The sequence below is a fragment of the Stegastes partitus genome, unplaced genomic scaffold (assembly GCF_000690725.1).
Source record: "Stegastes partitus isolate 25-593 unplaced genomic scaffold, Stegastes_partitus-1.0.2 Scaffold16, whole genome shotgun sequence".
Taxonomy (NCBI): domain Eukaryota; kingdom Metazoa; phylum Chordata; class Actinopteri; family Pomacentridae; genus Stegastes; species Stegastes partitus.
Window position 1 is genome coordinate 245,083 of NW_007577747.1, and position 21,409 is coordinate 266,491.

Here is a 21,409-nt window from a genome sequence, read left to right on the forward strand (position 1 = left end):
TCACATAGTGAGAAACAATTCAAAAACATTTTTAAAAATAATCTTAAATGCGCTACACTAGTTTGAACTTTGCTGAAATAAAAAATTAGGCAAGTCACATCCACAACCTGTGAGTTTTGGCCATTTTAGTCTCTTGAGCTGCTGTAGCACTGTCTACAATCAGTAAAGTGTTGCAAGAACGTTTTGAGTAGGTGTCTTCTAAACTCAGTTGAAACTGCAATCTATATTCAGGAGCTACCGCAGCTTATGTCCAAGAAACACAATACAATGGGATAGTGTATAAATACCTTGCTACTTCTAAGCATTTTAAGGTTTCTGTGCTATTTTACTGTGCTGAAATGATGCATGAAATAAGGTTCAGGTCAGGGGTAGGGTGTACATGGTGTAGAAGGTGTAAACATACAAAAACATCACATGCGTAGTTCATGTCAGCAGGCGAGTCAAAGAGGCTGCAGCTACAAGAATTTGGCAAATTTTGAGAAAAGTGTAAAACTCATCCAAAAGTACATATTTTATGCCAAATCTTTGGTACAACTCATGGTTAAAGAATTATGAGGGAAAAATAAAATGCTTTGCAGATGTCCGTGTGGTGTTGCTTATTCATCATATTGCCTTCATTAAATTTCATTTATTTTGTGAAGTAGTTTTTGAGGTAATCTGCTCAAATACCACAAATGATTGAAAACATGACATTCCTAGCAAAAAGTATGCCATGCATGCAAAAAAAAAAAAAGAAAAGAAAAAAGATAATACAGGGAAGAGCACTCTCCTCTCACCCCAACCAGATGAGGCAGGAGGCTGTCCATGCCTTCGGAGGTTTCTTCAGTTGAAAGGGCGCTTTTCTCCCCACTGTTGCCAAGTGTTTGCTCTAAGTGGAGTGGGGTTTCTCTCTTTAAAGCTGTAAAATCTTGATGGAAAATGCCCTGCCATGACATACGTTATGATTATGCACGAAGCTGCAACCTCGAAGGCTGAATGGTGAAACCAACAAGGTCGTGCTGAAAACTAGGATTCCTTGAATATCCACTTGAGGTTGGCTCCAAAAGGGAGTCAGTCCCTATAGGTCCAACTGTTTTCATTTGTATAGCTAAGTGCAGTACAACTGTACTTAGGGTCATTTTTTTTTATATAAGACACCCATTTAAATGCTTAAAGTTATGCATACTTAAGGCCATGACTGCTTTGAGTGACAGTTGCCGACCACTGGAACCACCACGCTGACTACATTGAATTTAAAATGACTATAATTTATGCAACTGTATGCAGGTTATGTGCAACAACAGAGTAAAAGAGTAACCTTATAGGTCCCTACAAAGGTCATAATCTAGCTCCAGACTTTAGTAGCCATCTTGTAATAATAACTGCTGTCATATCGAATTGATGTATATAATTTAACACTAGAAGAATCAGCCTTCCTATGTGCTTAACCCCTCTTATCCCCCGCACTTGCCAGTGAACCACAGAGGCCTTCAACATTATCGGCTTTATGACACGACTGGTAAAGATCACTGAGGTGTCCCATTCCTGCAGGTCTAATTCCTCTGACCATATTCTAATACAATTTCTATTAAAAGCCATTTATGACCGCGATGACTGAAATGTACTTAACAAGTCTGTCATCTCTGCAGCATTGTTAGCATCAGTTGAGCCAATTGAATGTGAAAACTCTTGCTGGGTTGACGAAACCCCCGACAGAGAACTTTGAGGCCGAGGGATTTGGTCTTGGCGGACAGGTGGTTCCACTGGAGAGGCAGGAGCTCGGTACGGAGCCTTTGAAATCTTCTCAACTGGAAAATGTGGCAGCTTTTGAGACGACAAGAGGTCTCCACTACAAATAATGACCGAGCCATTCAATTTGGAGCGGAGTCTTGAAATCGCACTTTTCATAGAGCAAGCGGTGAAAGATTCTGCAACATTAACGTTTCTTGACTAATCACACAGTTTCAGTTTGATGTATTCTGAAATTCGCTGAGGAGACCAAAAGTGTTTCACTTGCACTTTTTCTGTGCATCAAGTCAGAATATCTGCCGTTAAAAGGTTCAGTTGTCTCCCAGTCATACGAACACAAGTTACCATCCATCCAGACTATTTGGGGTTCAGCATCTTGCACAAGGACAGAGATCTGTGAACTGTCCAGCTATCTGACATTCACTCCTTCATGACGGTTGACAGGTGAGTGGAGAATATGTGCGGGTGAAGTACCTTCCTGGGGAAATGCCAGAGAAAGTCAACTGACCTCTAAGTTTTACACAGATCAGCGAACACGGATATTATCTACTCCCCGTGCACACACACACAGACGCACTCACCGACGGTTCACGCTCGCACATACACAAATCAATCACTTGGCTTGCAAGCGCACTAATGATGTTGTTGACGTTAATGAGGAAGGGGACACGCTCATGAAGGCAGCTAACGATGCTAATCACGGAGATATCACACTGATGCCCCCGTAACAAGCTATCATATCAGCGAATGAGTCATCGATTAACTCGGATCTGATGTGTTTTTTATGTGTACCCATGTGGAGCGCTTCGCGATTCGAGCCTAAAAAGCCAAACAGCAGAAATAAAAAACACCATCTGCAACATGTGTCAGGCTATTTACACCCTGAAAATGGTGTTCAGCATGGAAGTAAATCAGCCATGTATCTCAAGAGAGAATCTATTTTGAACCACATCTTGTTCAGAAACTGTCTTGACTGAATTTTCCGTAATTTCACAGTTTCTGCTGTTTATTATTCTCTTTTCCCAAGATCATCTAGTTTGATTGGTAGCACTCTCGTACAGTATCGATTCATTCAGTGGGAAGCTGGAGCCAGGAAGAAGTTAGATTGTGCAAAAAAAAAAAAGACGGTAAGCAGCTGAAAAAAGCTGCCCCTAGCTACCCAGAATTCGTTTGAAGAAGCATGAAAATCAGCTAAGTAGATGGTGCAAACTTTCTAACATCATGCAGTGGTGGTATGTTTGAGGAAATCCAGTCACAATACATTGTCAAAACTCCTTGGACAGCCAAAAATGCATCAATCAGACCTTATGTAGCACTTTTAATACTAATAAAACGCAACACAAACAATACCAACAGCATAGAGATGTGGCCTATAGTGACACAATGCTGCCTCTATTTGTGTGTGTGTTTAATGTCTTACTCCAAAGCTATGGGCACTGATCTGCATTAACAGCCTCCATTCCTCTTCTGTCAGGCTTTCGATAAAGTTTTGGATCCTGGCTACAGGGATTTGCTCCCATTCAACCATCAGAGCGTTAGTAAGGTTGGAAACTGATGCTGGCTGATAAGACCTGGCTTATTCCGGAGGTCAGCGCTCTGCAAAGGCCAGTCAAGTTCTGCCACGGCTGGAAGCACACTGCTAAAATTGTTACTGTAGCATGAATGTTTTTCATCGTTGAAGGGCCAGAATATGAAAAAAAACAACCACAGGCCAAAAGTGCACAAAAAGAACAGGAACAAGGGAGTGTGCATACTTTGGCCAGATACAGAGCTGTAGCCGGCGTCAAGGTAATCTGTTGTGATGTGAAGACCTTCGTTTTTTTGAGCATCATCCAAATGATGAATGCTGATTTAATCATAGTTGAGAGGTTGTCATTATAAGTTTGAAAGAGGGAGAAATATGAAAAACATACATTTATAAGTGAGAAGAAAGTAAAATGTTAATTGGAAAAAGGAGCCGGAGCTTATTTGCATTGCAGGCTTTGGTTTCCAGCTCACTGGCAGCCTCAAATATCATTTACCATCCTCCAGCTGATTGCAAATCTGGGATCTGGTTTCCTTTCTATATCTAAATATTAATAGTCTCCATTACATGAAAATTACTTTCATCTCCGACTCACATGGAGGGATTAGATTTTAATCAACGCATTAAATATGACTTTCTATTCCTGCAGATGGGAGAGGATGGCAGGCAGTCAATTAGCATCATGCTCTGTTTGCGGTCTCCCAGTGAAGCCTGATAAAGTCTTTGTTATCACAGGGAGGCTGTAAGAGCGTAAACAAAAAGACAAAGTGACATGTAGGAATGAAGCAAAAAATAATGATGAGCTTCAGTCACGGATGAGTGCATCAATATAACTTCAAAACAGCTTTCAAAAAGATAGTTTTTCAATCAAAATATTCTGAACCCAAAACTGCACTAATGGAGTGTTTATGTTCTTGTATTCCTAAAGATCTTCAGCTCGGTTGTCAATCATTGCTCAGCTGCTCTGAAAATATCAATATTCCTACAAGGATACTAAGCCTGGAGTCAGTCTGCTGTACTTTATTGCTTCTCTGATAATCAAAAAAGATACTGCAAAGCATCTTAGCCAAGAACATTTAACTGTTCTTTTTTTTTCCCTCAAAATGTCTCGATGGCCAAAATATTTTCAAATTACTTCATTTAGTTTATTGTTATTGCAAGAAAAACTTTCCTTATGGACACTGTTCAAGACCCCTCTGGTCAAAATCAAGTTTCTACCTTGTTATTTTATCCATATGGTGTTTTTTCTATGCTGGCAGAGACATCGAGAGCAGAATAAGCACCGTGGCTGAGCTTTCTGTATCACTGTTCTCCTCCTGAACCGGTGTCTGGTTTGAACACGCATGGCTGAATTCCTCCAGTATTGTGTAGGTCAGAGTAGTTTGTGCAGAGTGAGCTGGTGTGCTTAAGCTGCAGCAAGCACAGTGGAGATTAAGGCTCAGACTTTGTATATCTGCACCTTCTACAGTAAATAACGTTTGAGTTACATCCAAAGACGTGTAAGGCAGGGTAAGATTATTTTCATGCAGAAAAGCTTCTAATTATGTGCTTTAATACATGCAAATTAATTTTTAGGGGTTTAATCAAAAACAAAAAAATCCAAGAAAAGACATCTGTCCATCCATTTCCTCTGAGACTGGGTCATGGTGGCAGCAGGCTAAACACGTTAGTCCAGACTTCCCTCTCCCCGCTAACATTGTCCGGCTCGTCCTGGGGGACAGCCAGGCCAGATGAGATATATTATCTCCCCAGCATGTTTTGGGTCTACGCCAGGGTTGACTACCAGCTGGATATGCCCCCGAAAACCTCCAGTGGAAGGCGTCCAGAAGGCATCCTAATCAGATGCCCGAGTCACCTCAACTGGCTCCTTTCAACGCAAAGAAACAGCGGCTCTGCTCAGAGGTCCCTCAGGATGTCTGAACTCCTCACTCTGTCTCAAGAAAACACATGTAACACTTTAGTATGTTTGAAAATGTGCATGTGAATATAACCCCCAAACCACTGATCATCAAAAAAAAAACCACATGAGCAGCTCAAGGCAGGAGTCACAAAAGGGAAAAGAGTAAGAAATCAACTATCTTTTTAATTTAGAAACATGAAGATTCAGTTGAATTAGATCAGATCAGATAGTTGCTATTTCAGGGTTGTTTTGTTTGTATTATGGAAATGTACAAATTAAGACTTGACATTTTTGTGATGTTAAGTTTCCTTATTGGGATGGTAGTAGGACAAAAAACAAACAAACCCACATTTGCTGAATTAACCTGAAATTCTTACCAAAGTCACAGTCTTGTGTTCAACTACTGTACCTCAGCCAGTCCAAACCCGGTGGAATCTGTTCACGTTTGCGCCTTTATAACCTGCATGTAATGAGAGCTACCTCCAGGTGTGATCAATAAAGCCTGATTTTCTTGGCTCTCTTTCCCTTGGTAAGTCTCACAGACTTCTCCCCACCAGTGCGGTTTGTAGTTAGTGGTCTGAGGTTCTGTGGCTCAGTGTGGTGCAGCTAGTCATTTTTATTTTTGTGCTCATTATACCTGCTGTTTCAGCAAGATGCTTTTTTTTTTTTTTAGCAATAAGCCAAGTTGCTTCCAGCTTGAGTCCAGAAAACCCAACTTTGGGATAAATAGAGATGTGCGATCAGTTTCACATTTTGGCTTTACTTCTGTGTTTTCTTTCTTTTCTGCCATGCTAAAGCCATTTCTGACAATGCAGCCATTCAATTCAAAGGTGAAAAAGGCAGTAAAGTTGTGTTTTGTAGTGTATGTATGGCTTTAGTGCGGTCTATCCAAATTAAAAATGGAACTAACAAAAAGCTCTTTATGTCTTGGTTTCTTTTCTTTTCTTTTTTTTTTAGACTTTTTAAGATGCCTGATTTGACATGGATTCATCTTTTTGCCAAGCTGTAATCATTTTAGATTACAGTGGTCAAACTTGGGGTTTCTGTCAGGGAAGATTTAGGAAAACTCTACTTTGCACAGTTAATAAGAAATCTGAGATCTATTTTAATCTATGTTTGACGCCCTCAGGTTAAATTGAGGTTTTAGTCCAGCTGAAGTTCACCTGGACACTCTGACTTTCTGCAATTTCATGTTTTGTCATTTCCAACTTGCTTCAGTGCCTTTTATTCAGTAGTTAGCCAGGATTCATTCTACACTGGGTTGAAATATGCATACTTGACCAAATCTTTACTAATTTGGAATGAGCCTTGTTAAAGCTCTGTCCACGTAGCTTGGCTGAGATTTTGATGCCTCACCAGAGCAACCTTCCTGAGGTGTCTGATGTGCACGTAGACACTGACAGGGTGTCACTGTGAACCTGTTACCTTTAAATCTCTCTATTATTGCAAAATGACACAAAACTGTCTCTCACAGAACCGCAGCTCGTCCTCATGAACTTCTGAACCTCCCTCAGCTGCCAAAATCCTGGGACTGGAGGAATGTAAATGCCCTCAGCTACATCATCTCACAGCCAACACATCCAGCCCTGTTGCCCAGAATGACATTAATTCATACAATACATTCTGAAAGAAACATATTTGCGGGAAGATAACAGTTTGAGGTAATGAGAAATGTTTCCAATATCATTTCAAAAAGCCACAGTGTCGATGCTACAAGGTTTTAAAACAGGACTTTCATGTCAGGAGAAAATCTGAGAAAACATATTCTCTTAAAAGTTAACTGAGAATGCAGTTGGGTCGTATGGAAATGTGATTTTAAGTTCCATCCCTCAGTTCTGTTCTCATGACAGTGTCAATGCAATGGTAGGTATTTTTTTTCCTTTTCCAGGTTGTTGAAATGGTTCACTTGCTTTGTAACCTTGTCATGCAGGTAGTGTTTGTTAAACTACGGTTTGAGATGTGACAGACGCCTGCTACCGCTCCACTTACTGGAGCTTATCGGAGTTTTATTAGCGAAATATCATTAAAATATAATTCAAAATTCCATGGTAACAAAATCTGCACATCTATTCAGAAGTGGCATCCTTGATAATTCTCTCCATATGTCAATGGATTTTTGGAAAGACCTTGCTTTTTCAATTGCTTTTAAAATACATCTTTTGAATAGCTTATGCGCCATGAATTAATTGTGAGTTTTAATTCTGCTGCGTTGCATACACAGGATCTGATATGCAGACGTGTACCGAGCTGACTGATGCATGCAGTGAACACACAGTACTGATGGATGAACTCTGTCATACTGAATGCTCGTCTTTGTCTGAATTTGGACGGAGGCATTTGCTGGTGGGAGAAATCTGACTACTTTCTCAAAAATAGAATGCAAATTAAATCGTATGACAAAATAACAGATGGGTTCCCCCGTGATATCAAATCACTTGAGCTGAGCTTTTCCAAAACAAATATGTAATTTGTAGAGAAGTTTTCTCCGTAGATCTTATCAACATCTAGCGTAAAGGAGTGTGGCCATCTGCTTATCTGTCTGTCCAACACGTATACTCGACTGTGCCGAGTCCGGCACCTGTCGCGGAGGGGACCACAGAGGAGTGTGGGAGGATCACTGCATCCCTGACAAGACCTGCATCAACTAGCAGGCAACTGAGCAGAGTGAGAACAGTAATGCGCCTTCACTCTCAATCCTCATCCATGTATGAGATGAGCATTTTAATTAAAATGTTTACATTTTCTCCTTCCAGACTGCAAAACATTCAATGCATGTGGGACCGCCACAATTTTTGAAAAGTCTAACACTGTGCAGCAGCATTAGTGGAAAGGACATGATGGCAGAAATCTATGCTGGAGAACCAATCAGATTTTTAACTTTAAAAAATTGTTTATATGCTGCAACAGTGATACGCTCAGTTTCAAAATTGAGGAACACACCAGTGGCTTATACTGTGAGTCCGTGGAGTCCCCTTCAATTAACCACATTGTGTCAGCAGTTGAAAAAAGAAGAGAATACAGGATTGTGTGCAACTCCTGGGCAGAGCCATGAGTGAGTCATCACATAGTACATTACAGCCTGAATTTTTTTTGCAAGGTTCAGAAGCTTTTAAACTTGACATTTTAAAAAATGAATGCTAGAATGAATGTAGTGGGTGCAGTAGATTTATAATCCAAGTGACCTTGAAATTTTTCTTCTAGGGTGAGAAGGGCTGGCTGAGGATCGTGACGAGTGTCTAAAAAGGAAGAAATGGAAGCTACTGTTGTCTTGCTTTGGAGGAAGACCGCTTGTATAGGGATGCAACTGTTCCCCCAACATACCTACAGAGGTTAAGGAACAACAGAAATTGGACTTTCAGGTCAACAGACCCCAGTTTGTCAGGTTAGGCAGCCACACCCCCGCAACACTGACACTGACGTCTCACAAGGTTGCATGAGTCCTGTTCACCTACGACTGCACACTTGCACATGGTTCGAAAAGCATAATCAAATCTGTAGACGACACAATGGTGGTGGGTCTCATCAACAACAAGGAGGTTCAACACCTGGCAGCGTGGTGAGCCAGCAACAACCTAGTCTTCAATACTAACAAGACCAAGGAGCTTATTGTGGACTGCAGGAAGACGAAAGGCTGCACCTCATCCATATCAATAGAACGGCGGTAGAGCATGTTTCCAGCTTTAAGTTTCTGGGTTTCCACATCTCCAAGGACATTTCCTGGAGCTTCAACATCTCGACATGAATCAAGAAGGTTTACCAGCATCTCTTCTTCCTGAGGAGACTGAGGAAGATCAACTTGTGTCCAAAGACTCTGGTGAACCGATGAACCGATCACCGGTGAACCGAACCTTCTACCGATGCACCGTCGAGAGCATCCTGACCAACTGCATCACAGTCTGGTAAACGGCAACTGCTCTGTTTCAGACCAGAGAGCACTGCAGAGGGTGGTGAAAGCTGCCCAATGCATCACTGGGACTCCATTCTCCCCCCCCACTGAGACTGTACATCACAAGCTATGCACGCAATGTCATCACCACCACACCCCAACAGTCCAACAGTGTTCTGACACTTTTGGACGAAAAGTCATGGTTGGATTCCTTCAAGTGTACCTGTGCCTGCGTGGTGCTGCTGCCTCCTCTCACAGTCCATGAGTGGTAGGTTAGTTTATTTATTGATTCTTAAATTGGCCAGAGGTGTAAATGTGAGTTTTCTGTCTCTTTGGGGTAGCCCTGGAGTGAACTTCAAACCTGTCCAGGGTGTAAATTGCCTGTCACCCAATGTCTGCTGGGACAAGCTCCAGTTCTACCCTCTACAGGATAGAATGGTTCTAGCTAATGGATAGATTGATTTGCTCAAGCCAGTGAAATAAAACCGTTTATACAAAATTCAACTTTTGGCTCATGAGTTTGTGCTGTTTGGCTGTGAAATAGCAGAATCTACAATCGAGACCATTACCTCAATAACCCTCAACGTGTATTGGTGCAGCAGCATGTTGGTATGGATGGTTCATACAAAAAAAGCAATTAAACACTTGCACTACTTGAAATGGGTGCTCTCAGCAGTTTATTATTGCACTTTCAGAGCCGAGGGACTTGAGACCAGATTTAGGTCAAAACCAAAGCAGTAGAGGTTGATTGCTTACTTATCCTTGAATTATGTGTCTCCAAATACAATAATGATTTCACAAAGTGGGTGTTAATTGTGGTTACAGGAAAACTAATAAGCACATTATGCAAATCTTAGTAATGTGTTGTTCTGTTAGAGTTTGATTCAAAGACAAATAAACACATGTGCTACATATTAGTGACTAAAAAATTAAGAAGACACGTGTCCAATCAAATTCTGCTCATTTAGGTGCACACTGGAGAATAATAATTCCATTTTTAGTTGTTCGATTGGGTGGGACACCATCTAAACCACTGCACCCTACAACATGATGCATCTGTGTAGTATTTCAATATTTGTACTTCTTTCAGACCTCATACATCTTAGCTGGGTAAGCAGACATCTGATTTAGAATGATTTCAAACAGATCTGATGATATTATCATGACTGACTGCAAATTGGGGAGAACTATTCCTCAAGACTTGGTACACCTGAGAGCACATGCCCTACAAACCTGCATTTTGAGTAACTGCCCTGTGCACACTGAACGGTACTCAGCTTATTTGCTAAAAGGTTGTGAAATTGGCTACAGATCTCCAGGGGAATTTTGTACAAATTTGGTCTGGAGGTACTTCACATGTACGCACTGAGAAATGTGTTTGTTCACTGCAGTTTTTGCAGGAAACCTAAATATGTTGCATCATTGCCACTTACCTAGATGTGCATCTGGATTAGAACAAGCTCAAGATATAATTTGCAAATGCAAAATTTGTCAAGGATTTAGTGTTTGAAGTTCCTCACTGACAGCTTTCTGAGCCAGTTATTAATATGATTTGACAAACCACCCTGTCATTACCTTGAGACTTCAGGTCACAAGATTACAAAATCAAGGCAGTCACTTTCAAACGCTGGATGCCGTTTGTTTGTTCTACATCTCTGAGCTTGATAAACAGACCAACCTCCCTTATTGACTGACATGCTTTATTAGTTTCAATTCTGTTATGCTTCTGGAGTAACATTCAGTTTAATCACCAGTTATCTACAGTGGCACACACAACAGCACAATAGCATCCTCTGAGTTTATGTGCAATTATAAGGAGCCCATTTTCTTGCTGTTCAGCTGGAGAACAAAAGAAAACTGAGCACTTAGATATTTGGTTCAGGGGACTCAACAATAATAAAAATGCAAAAACACAAGCTGCTGTGCTTTGCTGCTGATATGGAAATGCTTCCCATTAACTGCAGTTCCCATTCAGCATCTCTGGGGAGAACAAAGGATAATCAAACCTTATGCAGCGCTGTTAACTTCAAGCCTCTGAACCAAGGCAAACCTTAAGCCTATAAAGCTGTGGCGTGTCCGAGTGGAAGCCCACTGCGAAAACAAATATTGAGGATAATTTTGTTGCTCAATATTATGCGATCAAGCCCCCACCCTCCAGCAATCTTTCATATGAAATCAAATTTGCGCTCTGATTAAATTTCCTGCATGTTTTCTCATTTGCATAATCACAAACAGAGCTCTAATGGCTGTGAATGAAAACACATGGTAATCTTTGGGTCTAAGGCAAAAAAAAAAGAGTCTGTATGGTGTGACAACAAAGGTAAAAATAACGCAGGTTGCAAATGCACGAACCATTTTCATACTGAGTGATTCAGCATTCATCTTCATTACAGCAATCAATATGGCAAAATGGATTTTTCAGCAATTCCTGCAAACCCATTATGTATTGTTTCAGTGATCAATATCTGGCTCTGTAAACATGGAGATGGAAGGGGTGGTTGTTACATGAAAAGAGTATTACTGAGGCCTTTTGGTGATGCAGAGGCCTGGATTATCAGCTTAAAAAGAGTTGGAGGGAATATCCACTTCTAAAGTATCTTTGAGCAAGGCATTGTAATGATTTGTCTACGGCAGCTGCCTCTAGCAGCAGTGTAGGAATATGCAGAGAAGCTTCCCCCGTGTGTGTGTGTGTGCTTTGTGTAATCCTCCCCCATGAATCCACTTTTCAAGGCCACTGCTGAAACTTGCTTCACAAAACAAGCAATAGACAACAAAGGATAAGCCACATTGCACAGAAATATGTGTTCTCTGATTCAGCCTGCAAAATTACAGACATTATATCTGATGTTAATGATTCAAAACATGCCCCAGTGACACATTTAATTATTACTGGCTATATGAGCAGACGCAATAAGGCTGAAAAAAAAAAGAAAAAGGATGAGATTTCCTTTCCTCGTGTATTCCGCGAAACTATCAATCATTCATTTACCGCATAAAACATGAGCAGTTTTTTTCATGACAAATCTTGTTCTGTTTGCCAAAATAAAGGCCTGGATTACAGCACAGAACAGTCATAATCATAATGCATGAAGCATCAGTGGGAGATAAGCTGTACAAGATGGTATAAATCAGACATTATCATACTCCTAACTTCAGCAAAATGCTTGTCTGAGCTGATTTGCATTGCACGGTGCATCCAAAGCCAAAACAGCGAAAGAATCTTGACGTGTGTCTCATGTTGCTAATGAGCCCATGCAGGAAATATGATCTGATCATTAAAAACAAAATGTCCACCTCAGACAGCCACCACTTTTCCTGATGATCCATGTTTTTCTCCCCGTCAAGCGAAAAACACTTACACAACAATCACTTAGTCAGTGTGATTCCTAAATCGATTTACAGCCACAGCCACCCTGCTGATGTTGTGCATCATTCCACTGCTAATCTCACTTCCTTGTCCAATATACTCATGCAACCTTGAGGCGGCCACAGAATTAGCTTTAGTTAATGGATGAGTATTAATCCCTCTTAGTCACAACAAAATTAAGAAATAATGTAGCCATGAATATTTCAGTTACACTGCAGCAACACAGGAATCTGCTCGTGCAATCTGCCCTGGCTTGCAAAAAAAGAATTGGCGATTAAATACATTATTAATGCTTCATAATAAAATTCATATTTTGCACCAGCTGAATGGGAGCTCTGGAGTGAAAATCCAATGAGCAGTCAATACTATTTCAACCGAACTTGCTGAACACATAGAACAGAGAGAAATGGCCTCTGAAATACCGCAGCTCATTGAGCCACGCTTTTGTTCTGCTTTTATCACTCTGTCTCTGAAGGTAGCGCATTCTTATTATATCCCTTAAAAATAGATGTGAACCTTCCAAGTCAATGAGTTCCCGCAGCCTCCCCCTGGAAGTTTTAATTAGAACACCAGTCACTCGTGTTATCGTTGTTTCAAGAGGGCCGCTTCCACATTCCTTAGCTGCCCACTTCATCACAGGATCAGAGGCCCACAGTGAGCAGACTGTTTAGGACGGCTGCCTCATATTTCCTCTGGATTTTACCTCAAGATTTCGGAATCTGGGTCACTTCAGTTACTGATGGAATGAAAATGAGCTGCAGCTTGATTGGCAGAATTATTGCGGAGATATATTATAAATTTAGAGTCTCATAACAAGCCCTTGGTAATGAAAAGTGCAAAGACACACTGCGAGTATTAGATTATACGTATCCCACTACATGTAATGAGCTTTGCAGATAACAAGGATTGACTGGAAGATCCCTCTTACGCTTTCTATAAAGTGCTTTAGGGTGCTAAAAAAAAAAAAACCCAAAACATCCCTGCACAGTGCTATTCTCTTAGATGAAATGATTTCCATGAACTAGATGAACTGATATCACACCTCAAGCCAAAACAACTTAATAAAACATGAAAACATGTTCGCTGCAGAACACATGAAACACAACCAATGTTTAGGATTGACTGAAAAAGGTTAGTTCACCTAACGTACAGAAAAAGAGGAAAGGATTTCTGTAGTCATACCAATACAGTGGAGGTAAAGTCAATCAATCAACAAAAACATCAGCAGCTACTTTTGGGAACGACTTTTTATCAAGAACTTTTTTATAATGACTTTCTTTTCATTGCACTCTTGTAATACCAAAAACTAAAGATGATTCATTTCCATTGTATATTGTAATGTCAGAGGTGGATCTATCACAAACTGTGGACAAATAAAAGCAGACAGACTGTATTTACAGCTATATTGTACACTTTTCTATGCTATATAGTGTTAAAACTGTCAAACACATAATGTTGTTTATATTATTTTGCTTTCAAAATGTAAAAATATTGAGAACATTAATGCAGCTGGGGTTTGTGCACATCTTTAGTCTCTCTCCCTGAACGTCCCTTGCTGCCTGAGTGGAATCAGAATATAATCATGACATCTGGTTATAGTGGAACATAATTGGTGACTTTCATCTTCCAGCCAGTGGCCATCATTACTGTATTCTCTGGGACTGTCATTCATTCCAGGGGAAGGAAAGAAGGGGAGAGAGGGGTCTCCGGTTCATATGAAGTGACCTGTAATTGCATGATGCTGCCCCCTGTTGAAACACTGATCTGCATGTTGTGTTGACATCGTGACTGTGTGGAGAGGTGGTGTTTTTGTGGATTTTATGGAGAATCGAAGGACTTAAAGAATGTGTCGACACAAGAGGAATTTTGTGTTGCATAATGTCCATGCATTTTTTTTTTTACATTTACAGTAATGCAGGTAAACAATCTTTGATTTAGAAAAGGTTGCACAATTTCTGCAGATCTTATTTTTTAAACTTTTTATCATGCCCTTCCCAGAATATAAGTCTTTGTATAGCCTATAGGCAAATCTCATCCTTTGTGTTAAACTCAGTTTGGCTGGTAGAGTGTGCTGTGATAAAGGAAAGATACATTATTGTGCAAAAGGGCCAGAAAACCTCACATTAATTAACCTCCTGTCAAGTGAGCTGGAGATCACTCCATGCAAATGAGTGTGTCCAGTAACTGTAAAGCTCTTCAGCGTAACCAAACACAGACACATGAGTGTTTGGCTAATAGGTGTGCTTTCTATTGATTCAGTCTCACATAATAGGATGCACCAGCACAGATTATTTCTCCCATGACACTAAGAGGATAGCTTCTGCAGGGGAACAAAGGGCCATTGCTGTTGGCACACAAGGAGTTAAGGTGTGTGAACGCCCGAGTTGGCGTTGATGGCATCCGCGCACAATGATTAACGATATTGATTAACGAAACATGCGGAATTGTGATGTTTTAGTAGGTTACCAAGAGGGGACGAAGAGCCAAGACGCAGTAATTGATTGGTACCCGCGCTGAAATAATGTAATTAAGTACAGTGAGGCTTTGTGAGCGAAATTATTTCTCCGCGCACTTGTCCAAATCATTAACTATTAACAACCTTTTCTCATGAAAGTGCCCGAATCTCTAAACGCCAGAATGGTGATTGATGTCGACAAAGCGCCTGCCCGCAAGAAAACAAATCTGTCCAAATGTGGCTTTGAAGAAAGGGAGCTTGCTTTCGACCCGATCAGAAACTTGGTTTTGAAGGGAGAGCGCCCCGCCCTCCTGGTCCTTATAACCAGAAAGCCTGTTTGCAGGACGCTCAAACATAACAGGAACACTGGAGACCACATCGCTGTACATGATCCATTCCTGGAGGCGAACTCTGGCTACAAAGACATTACGGATTACACTGGCTGTTTCGCCTTTTGACGGCAAGCAAACGACCAGAAGTGGCCATGGATTTTCTCAATCACAACTATTTGAACGCGCGCAGCCCATATGACTATACTTTTAATTTCTGGAACGACTATCTCGGGCTGACGACGTTGGTTACGAAGAATAATAAGCTCAGCATGCCCCAGAATCCCAACTCCATCACCGAGTCCCTGAAAGCGACCCTGGGCTTGGACGATTCTCCTGCGTGTCCGTGCGTAATCGCGGGCGGCGTCGGAGAGAGCGGGCACCTGGACTGCTGCTGCCCGTCCGGGAGCCCCCCGCCGGCCTCCATCCTGGACTTGAAAGAGCGCTTCTCGATACTGAGCCCCTTCCAAAACCAGCTCGGCGTCCAGCTGCCTGAGCGAGAGGTGGGCTTTGGTGGGAGCTTCGCGGGGCTCGATCTGTTCGGCATGGAGAGGAAGATGCGCAAACCCGCTTCCAGGAGCAAACAGGAGCCCAAAATCTGCGTCTTCTGCCGAAATAACGGAGCGCCCGAGGAGGTGTACGGCTCCCACGTCCTGAAGACTCCGGACGGCAGGGTTGTGTGCCCGATTCTGAGGGCTTATACCTGCCCCCTTTGCAGTGCCAATGGGGACAATGCCCATACGATAAAATACTGTCCACTGTCAAAAGACCAGCCATCCCAGCGACCATTAAAGGGGGGGAGGGCTGTGGGTGGTAAGAGGATGAAAATATTTTAACCAGACAAGACTATAAAGTAAATTGAATTGCACTGAACAATTTCCAGATGACTGTTTTGATTTCGGCTCTAGCCTTTATCCCAGTTTCATAAACATATTGATTTTATCTTTTTTGTTTTTTCTCTCTCTCTCTAAGATCTCTTATATTTTTATAGTTCCTTTATCCACATAGAATAATTTTATGCTTTATACATTGAATTTATTTTTCTTTCTAGTTTGTAGTCATTTGAACGTGTGCATATAAATACACATATGTATCAATAATCACAAAGTGTGAATAAATTTTAAGAAAAAAAAAAAGTATTTTGGTCATGTAGGGAAACACACTGACATTGGCAAAGGGGATGAATGTCATAGCCTATTTCTATCAAGTATTTTTGTACGGTGAGCTAAGCTCGCTTCGATTTTCTTTCACGTCTTAGAAAACCAAAGTTATGTTTGCCATTAAAGAAGCTCAAGAATGTGTCATTAATGAATACTTGTGTGCGTCTGACTGGAGGAGGAACTCTTTGATCCCATCTGCCTGCCGAAAAAGCTCCACAACATATTTTCCAACTCGCTCTAAAAGTTGACATTCAATCTGCAAGGCAGGAAGAAAAAAAAAAAAAAAAAAAAAAAAAAAAAAAAAAAAAAGACAATGTGGCCTCTGTTTAGGGCGCATATTCTCTGGGGAACATTATAATCAATTGTTGCCATGCCAAACCTCTGTTCCAACCCTATGTGATGAGAAAGTTATCTGACTTTACAAGCAGTCAGAAATGAGAGAGCATCGTACATTTTTTTTATGTTTACATTCCCAAATAAGGGTGACACACTGGATTTCTTTTCTCTGTCAGGTTTCTCTTTCTTAACGGTGTTTTTTTTCTTTTCTTTTCTTTTCTTTGTTTTGTTTTGCCCTGACGATGTATTCACCAGAGAGTCTCATGGGCAGGTCTCCTCTGCAGTATGAAGCTGAGTGAGTCCCATTTACCTTTCACCCTGTGCGGGGGTGACGAATAGCAAATGAATGTTAGTGAACAACAACATGTTATCCCGTTATTTCCTTTTCTGAAGAATCCCAAAAAGATGCAAAAATGTTGTGAATGTATGATTGAAAGTGTCACTTGCAGGACTGCACATTTCTGACAGTTTTGTTTACCAAAGGAATACAATTACATTGAAGAAAGAAGAAAGATTTGCTGTATTGTATATAAGGTGATGTTTATTCAGTATTTTAACATTACAAGTGACTTCAGAGGGCGCTACCTCAACAGGATTTTGTACTTACATGTAAAATGTCAACAGCAGTTTATTGATATAGTGCTGCCATTTATAATAAGGGTTTTGATAGTATTTTTGATCTTTGTATAACATAATTGTATTTTCATTTTGTTGCATTTAACATTATGGAAGTAAGTTTCCAAGAAGCTATAAGCATTGCTCACCAAAAGGTGAATGTCTGTAAATAGTGATTATACCCATACTTTTTAAAGTTTAGTTGTTCAATGTTGCATTCTTGAGAGTGTGCAAGAGAGTGGATATTGAAAAAGGCTTACAAAAAATTTGCCACTTTTAACAGAGGTTTTTTGATTAAATGAATAAGAGAAAAAGAAACACTGTTGAACTTTGTTATTTATATTTTACCACGATTTCCTGTATGCTGCTGTGCAGAATAACAACATATGAATTCACTAGAGAAATAAAAGCGTATCAAATATTTGGAGCATGTGGTGTTCTGTAGTTGGTTTACTCAGTGTCTGACTGACAGGCTATATAAACTCTTTTCCAAACAAAAAAGTTTTGTAAGAGTCTCAGATTACTGTTTTACAGACTGATTTAGTGATTTTCAAACTGCCTGATTAAATCAAGCAGGAGAGTCGACTAAAAACAAAGAAATGGCTTAGCTTTCCCATAATTGGCCTCCTTGCTCACTGCCTCACTGACAAACTAACACAGAAACTGTGTGAGGACCGTGTACGCAGAGTCTATTTGAAGGAGAAAAAAACTTCCCCTTAACCTTTGCTTTAGGACAAACTAATACTAATCTGTTGCTCTCATATCTTAAAGATTTGTCTCCGAAGGACAAACACAGTGCCATGGTTGTTCGCGGTTGTTTAGGGAGGTCTGCCCACACAAGAATGTCTTGGCTTATGCCTCGCCATTCAAACAGATCATGTTTGCACTGAAGTGGATTGAATAGCTGGCCCTCCCGGCCTTCTCCGCCTGCCATCTGTGGAATGGCTGCTGCAGACATATTATGGGGCTCAAAAACAGGCAGGAAGCTTTGCTGCTGCTTCTTGTTTTTTGGAATAAAGTCAGAGCTGTACACAGTTGTGCAGCTGTGAGTGCTTATGGCTCGCTGCAGCAGCTTGGTTTGTTACAAATCCCCCGTAAATGAGGAAAATAATAAATAGAGTAAAACCATGATGAGCTCATGAATGGCCTCAGTGTCTGCGGTCGTCCTCGCCAGCAAAACAGCCTCAGACGTTCATAATTGCAGCTGATGCTTAGCATACAGTGCAAAGACACATCAAAACGACTGTACATACATTAGCCTGAAGCATGCGGCTGGTGTGATCCACACCTTCTCAGTTCCTCCTTCCCTCCCTGCTCTCCCTCCCTACTCTCCCTCCTCTGTCTTCATGGATCTCTCCAGCTGAGGCTGTGGCATTAAAAATGGATGACTACTAAGTGCAACAGGGATTTATCTCTGTGAGAACAGTGGTGAAAAAGCCTGGCGGGCTAGCATTTCAGGCAAACACAGTCAGCTAACAGGTCTTATTCCCACTACGCCACAGCCTCCATTAGCCCCTCTGCAGACAGGGCCCATATAATCAAGTTAGTTGCACCATTTATGAGATATGTATCTTTCATGATCATATAATATGTCTTAGCTGGCTGGTTTTCATGCAATATACAATTTGTGTGCACAACAAATTTCTCTGCAGAGCTTGATGGCTAAAGCAAGACAGGATTTTTCTGGAGACAAGATGCAGCAACGTTCTGCCACTGACTGCATGTCCTTCTCATAAAACTGAGAGATGAGGGAGGAAAATATTTTAATTAAAGGGCAGCATTATCAGTCAGGTGTTGACTGGGAGTACCTATCGCTAAGAATGAGGCAACTGGATCCCCTCTGGCAGGTGATTAAGATTTAGCTAATGCTCTGCAGCAGTAGTTAGTCTTTGCTGTTAATGAGATTTAGAAGATTCATTAAATCATAGTGCTCCTCATCATTGTGGCTTCATGGAACCTCTCCCTGGTTAAAGTGTTGTAGTTTCTTGCAGATCCAAGGTTTCCAATCTTTTTGTCCAATGTACCATCACAGTCCTTTTAGATGGGCCTAGATGCTCCTTCATCGGGCCCATGTGATAGATGGGATGGCTGAATGGAACTGCTTGATAGTATTTCACTGCAAAGAAAACACGTTGGCTGTGGCCAGTCCACAGCTGCACCAGTGAAAATAAAGTTATCCAGGTGTTGTTAATGGTTAGGCAAATCTCTTCTGTCGTTTTTACAGCTTTTAGGTTTCTATTAGCTTTTTGTTGACCTGTTTTGTTGCAATCGGAATTAAAACACCTGGAATTAAGGATAGCATGAACATTTGGATATCGTTTTTTCAACAAAGTAACTACAGAGGTACAAGTGACCCTAGTTGGAGTCTGGTTGTAATTTTGTTTTTGACCTGTTAGTGACCTCAGGTGTCAAATTTTAGATTTAATGACTTTTTTAAAAAAAACATTTCTCATGCTGCCAGTCCTGTGACATGTTGTAGTAATCCATGTGTTTGCTCTATGCTCTCATAGTACACTATTTTGCCATCTGAAATGTAAAAAAAAATTTAACAACTGACCACTTCAAGATAACTCCTCTTCCTCATTGTCTCAGATAATAATGTTGAGTTTACATTATACATTACAGATCAAAAATCTTTTGAAAGTAATGATTTGTTTTAAAATATTCTTGAATTATCTCTCTAAAAAATGGCATTAGAATGTGATAGAAAATCTCCTTAATTCACAGACTGAATTTACCTTTCCGTGAGGTAATAACGCTGGAACATTCAAACCCAGTCTGTCTGAGTGTCCAGGCAGGACAAAGCAAATACTGAAATGACTTGGCTAAATAACCTAATGGCCCATTTGAATAGCATTCATTGCATTCATTGACCCACAACAGTATGGAGGGCTGATATTAGGTTAAACATCTGCAGAATCCATTTGTGGGTACTGTCATTTTCCAGAATACACTTGCAATAAGGATGCCCCTGTCGCCTAGCAACTCCTGGAGATAAAATTGAACAGCAACTGAGCATGAAAGTCATTCCACAGAGTGAGGTAAAGAGGATACCACCTTTAGCCTTCATGCTAGATGGTTTATTGGTGATTTGGTGCCATTTTGGTTTTAAAATTGGAAGAAAATCCCTTCAATGGTTTAGGGCATTAATATATGTTTAACACATTACTGCCCCCTGTGGTGATGAAAGGCATTACAAAAATATGCATACCTGTTTTGTTATTCAAAGCCACCAGCGTGGAAGGAATCATAATGACGAGTATGGTGTAATTGAACTCTCTGTCAGCATCGCTGCATTGACCATTTGGTGGACTCTGCGATAACAGCTCTGTCCCTCTGAGGGCAGATTACAGCTTTGAGGCTGTAATTGAAATTTCACAAAGGATTTATTTGAAATCAAAACTCGTTGCTGTTTAAGTGAGGCGGACAGGTTATTAAGTTTCTTTCACAGCATGATCAGCTTATTTCTCAGTGCCTGTTTCACTGGTGCAGATGTACTGTCAGTTGAAATAATCCTCCAAGTCACTGGTGCGTGGATCTGCACAGCAAAAGGACGTTAAATCATTTATTATCAACATTTATTCAGTGGGTGTTAGATTTTTGTTTTTTTTAAGAAATGTGTTTTCTTTAAAAAATTGTCCTGCTTTTGAAAGAAATCCTTGTCTGTCTGGCTTCAGTCACAGCCCGGCTCTGGGTGCTCTCCGCTGGCATATGGGCATATTCTTAGACAGTCAAACAGAAACCAAACAAGACAGCAGGAGACTTGTTTTGTCTTATATCTGTGCCTCTTGGTATTTATAAATAGTTTCTAGAATCAAGAATCCAATTTCCTCCAGACGTCGTCTTTCCCCAACAATGCGGTGTTATGTGGGTAACAGCTTTTTGCTGGCTGTGATGATGAATCCAAGTGAAAGGAAGCCACTGGAAACAATCAATTATTTATTATATTTACTAAAAGCGTCCTGATTTAAAATAGGCTCTCTGCTGCCATTCATTCCCCACATTGTGATCCCTAAACTGCAACACAGCGGCTGTGGTCTTGTGTTGCCATTCAGCTTGTTCCAGTGTTATGTGCGGCTCCATCCCGCTAAGCCCCCTATCAGCAGAG

At 40.8% G+C, this 21,409-nt stretch overlaps 1 protein-coding gene across 1 annotated transcript; it reads left to right on the top strand.

The window, feature by feature from the left end:
• Nucleotides 1-15,212: 15,212 nt before the first annotated feature.
• Nucleotides 15,213-17,731, top strand: nanos1 (nanos homolog 1). The gene has a single exon (XM_008290875.1). The coding sequence runs from the start codon at nt 15,346-15,348 to the stop codon at nt 16,024-16,026; it is 681 nt and encodes a 226-aa protein (XP_008289097.1). The 5' UTR covers nt 15,213-15,345; the 3' UTR covers nt 16,027-17,731.
• The last annotated feature ends 3,678 nt before the right edge of the window (nt 17,732-21,409 follow it).

Coding starts and splice junctions, on each gene's coding strand:
- nanos1 (XM_008290875.1), top strand. CDS start 15,346: ATGGATTTTCTCAATCACAACTATTTGAACGCGCGCAGCCCATATGAC.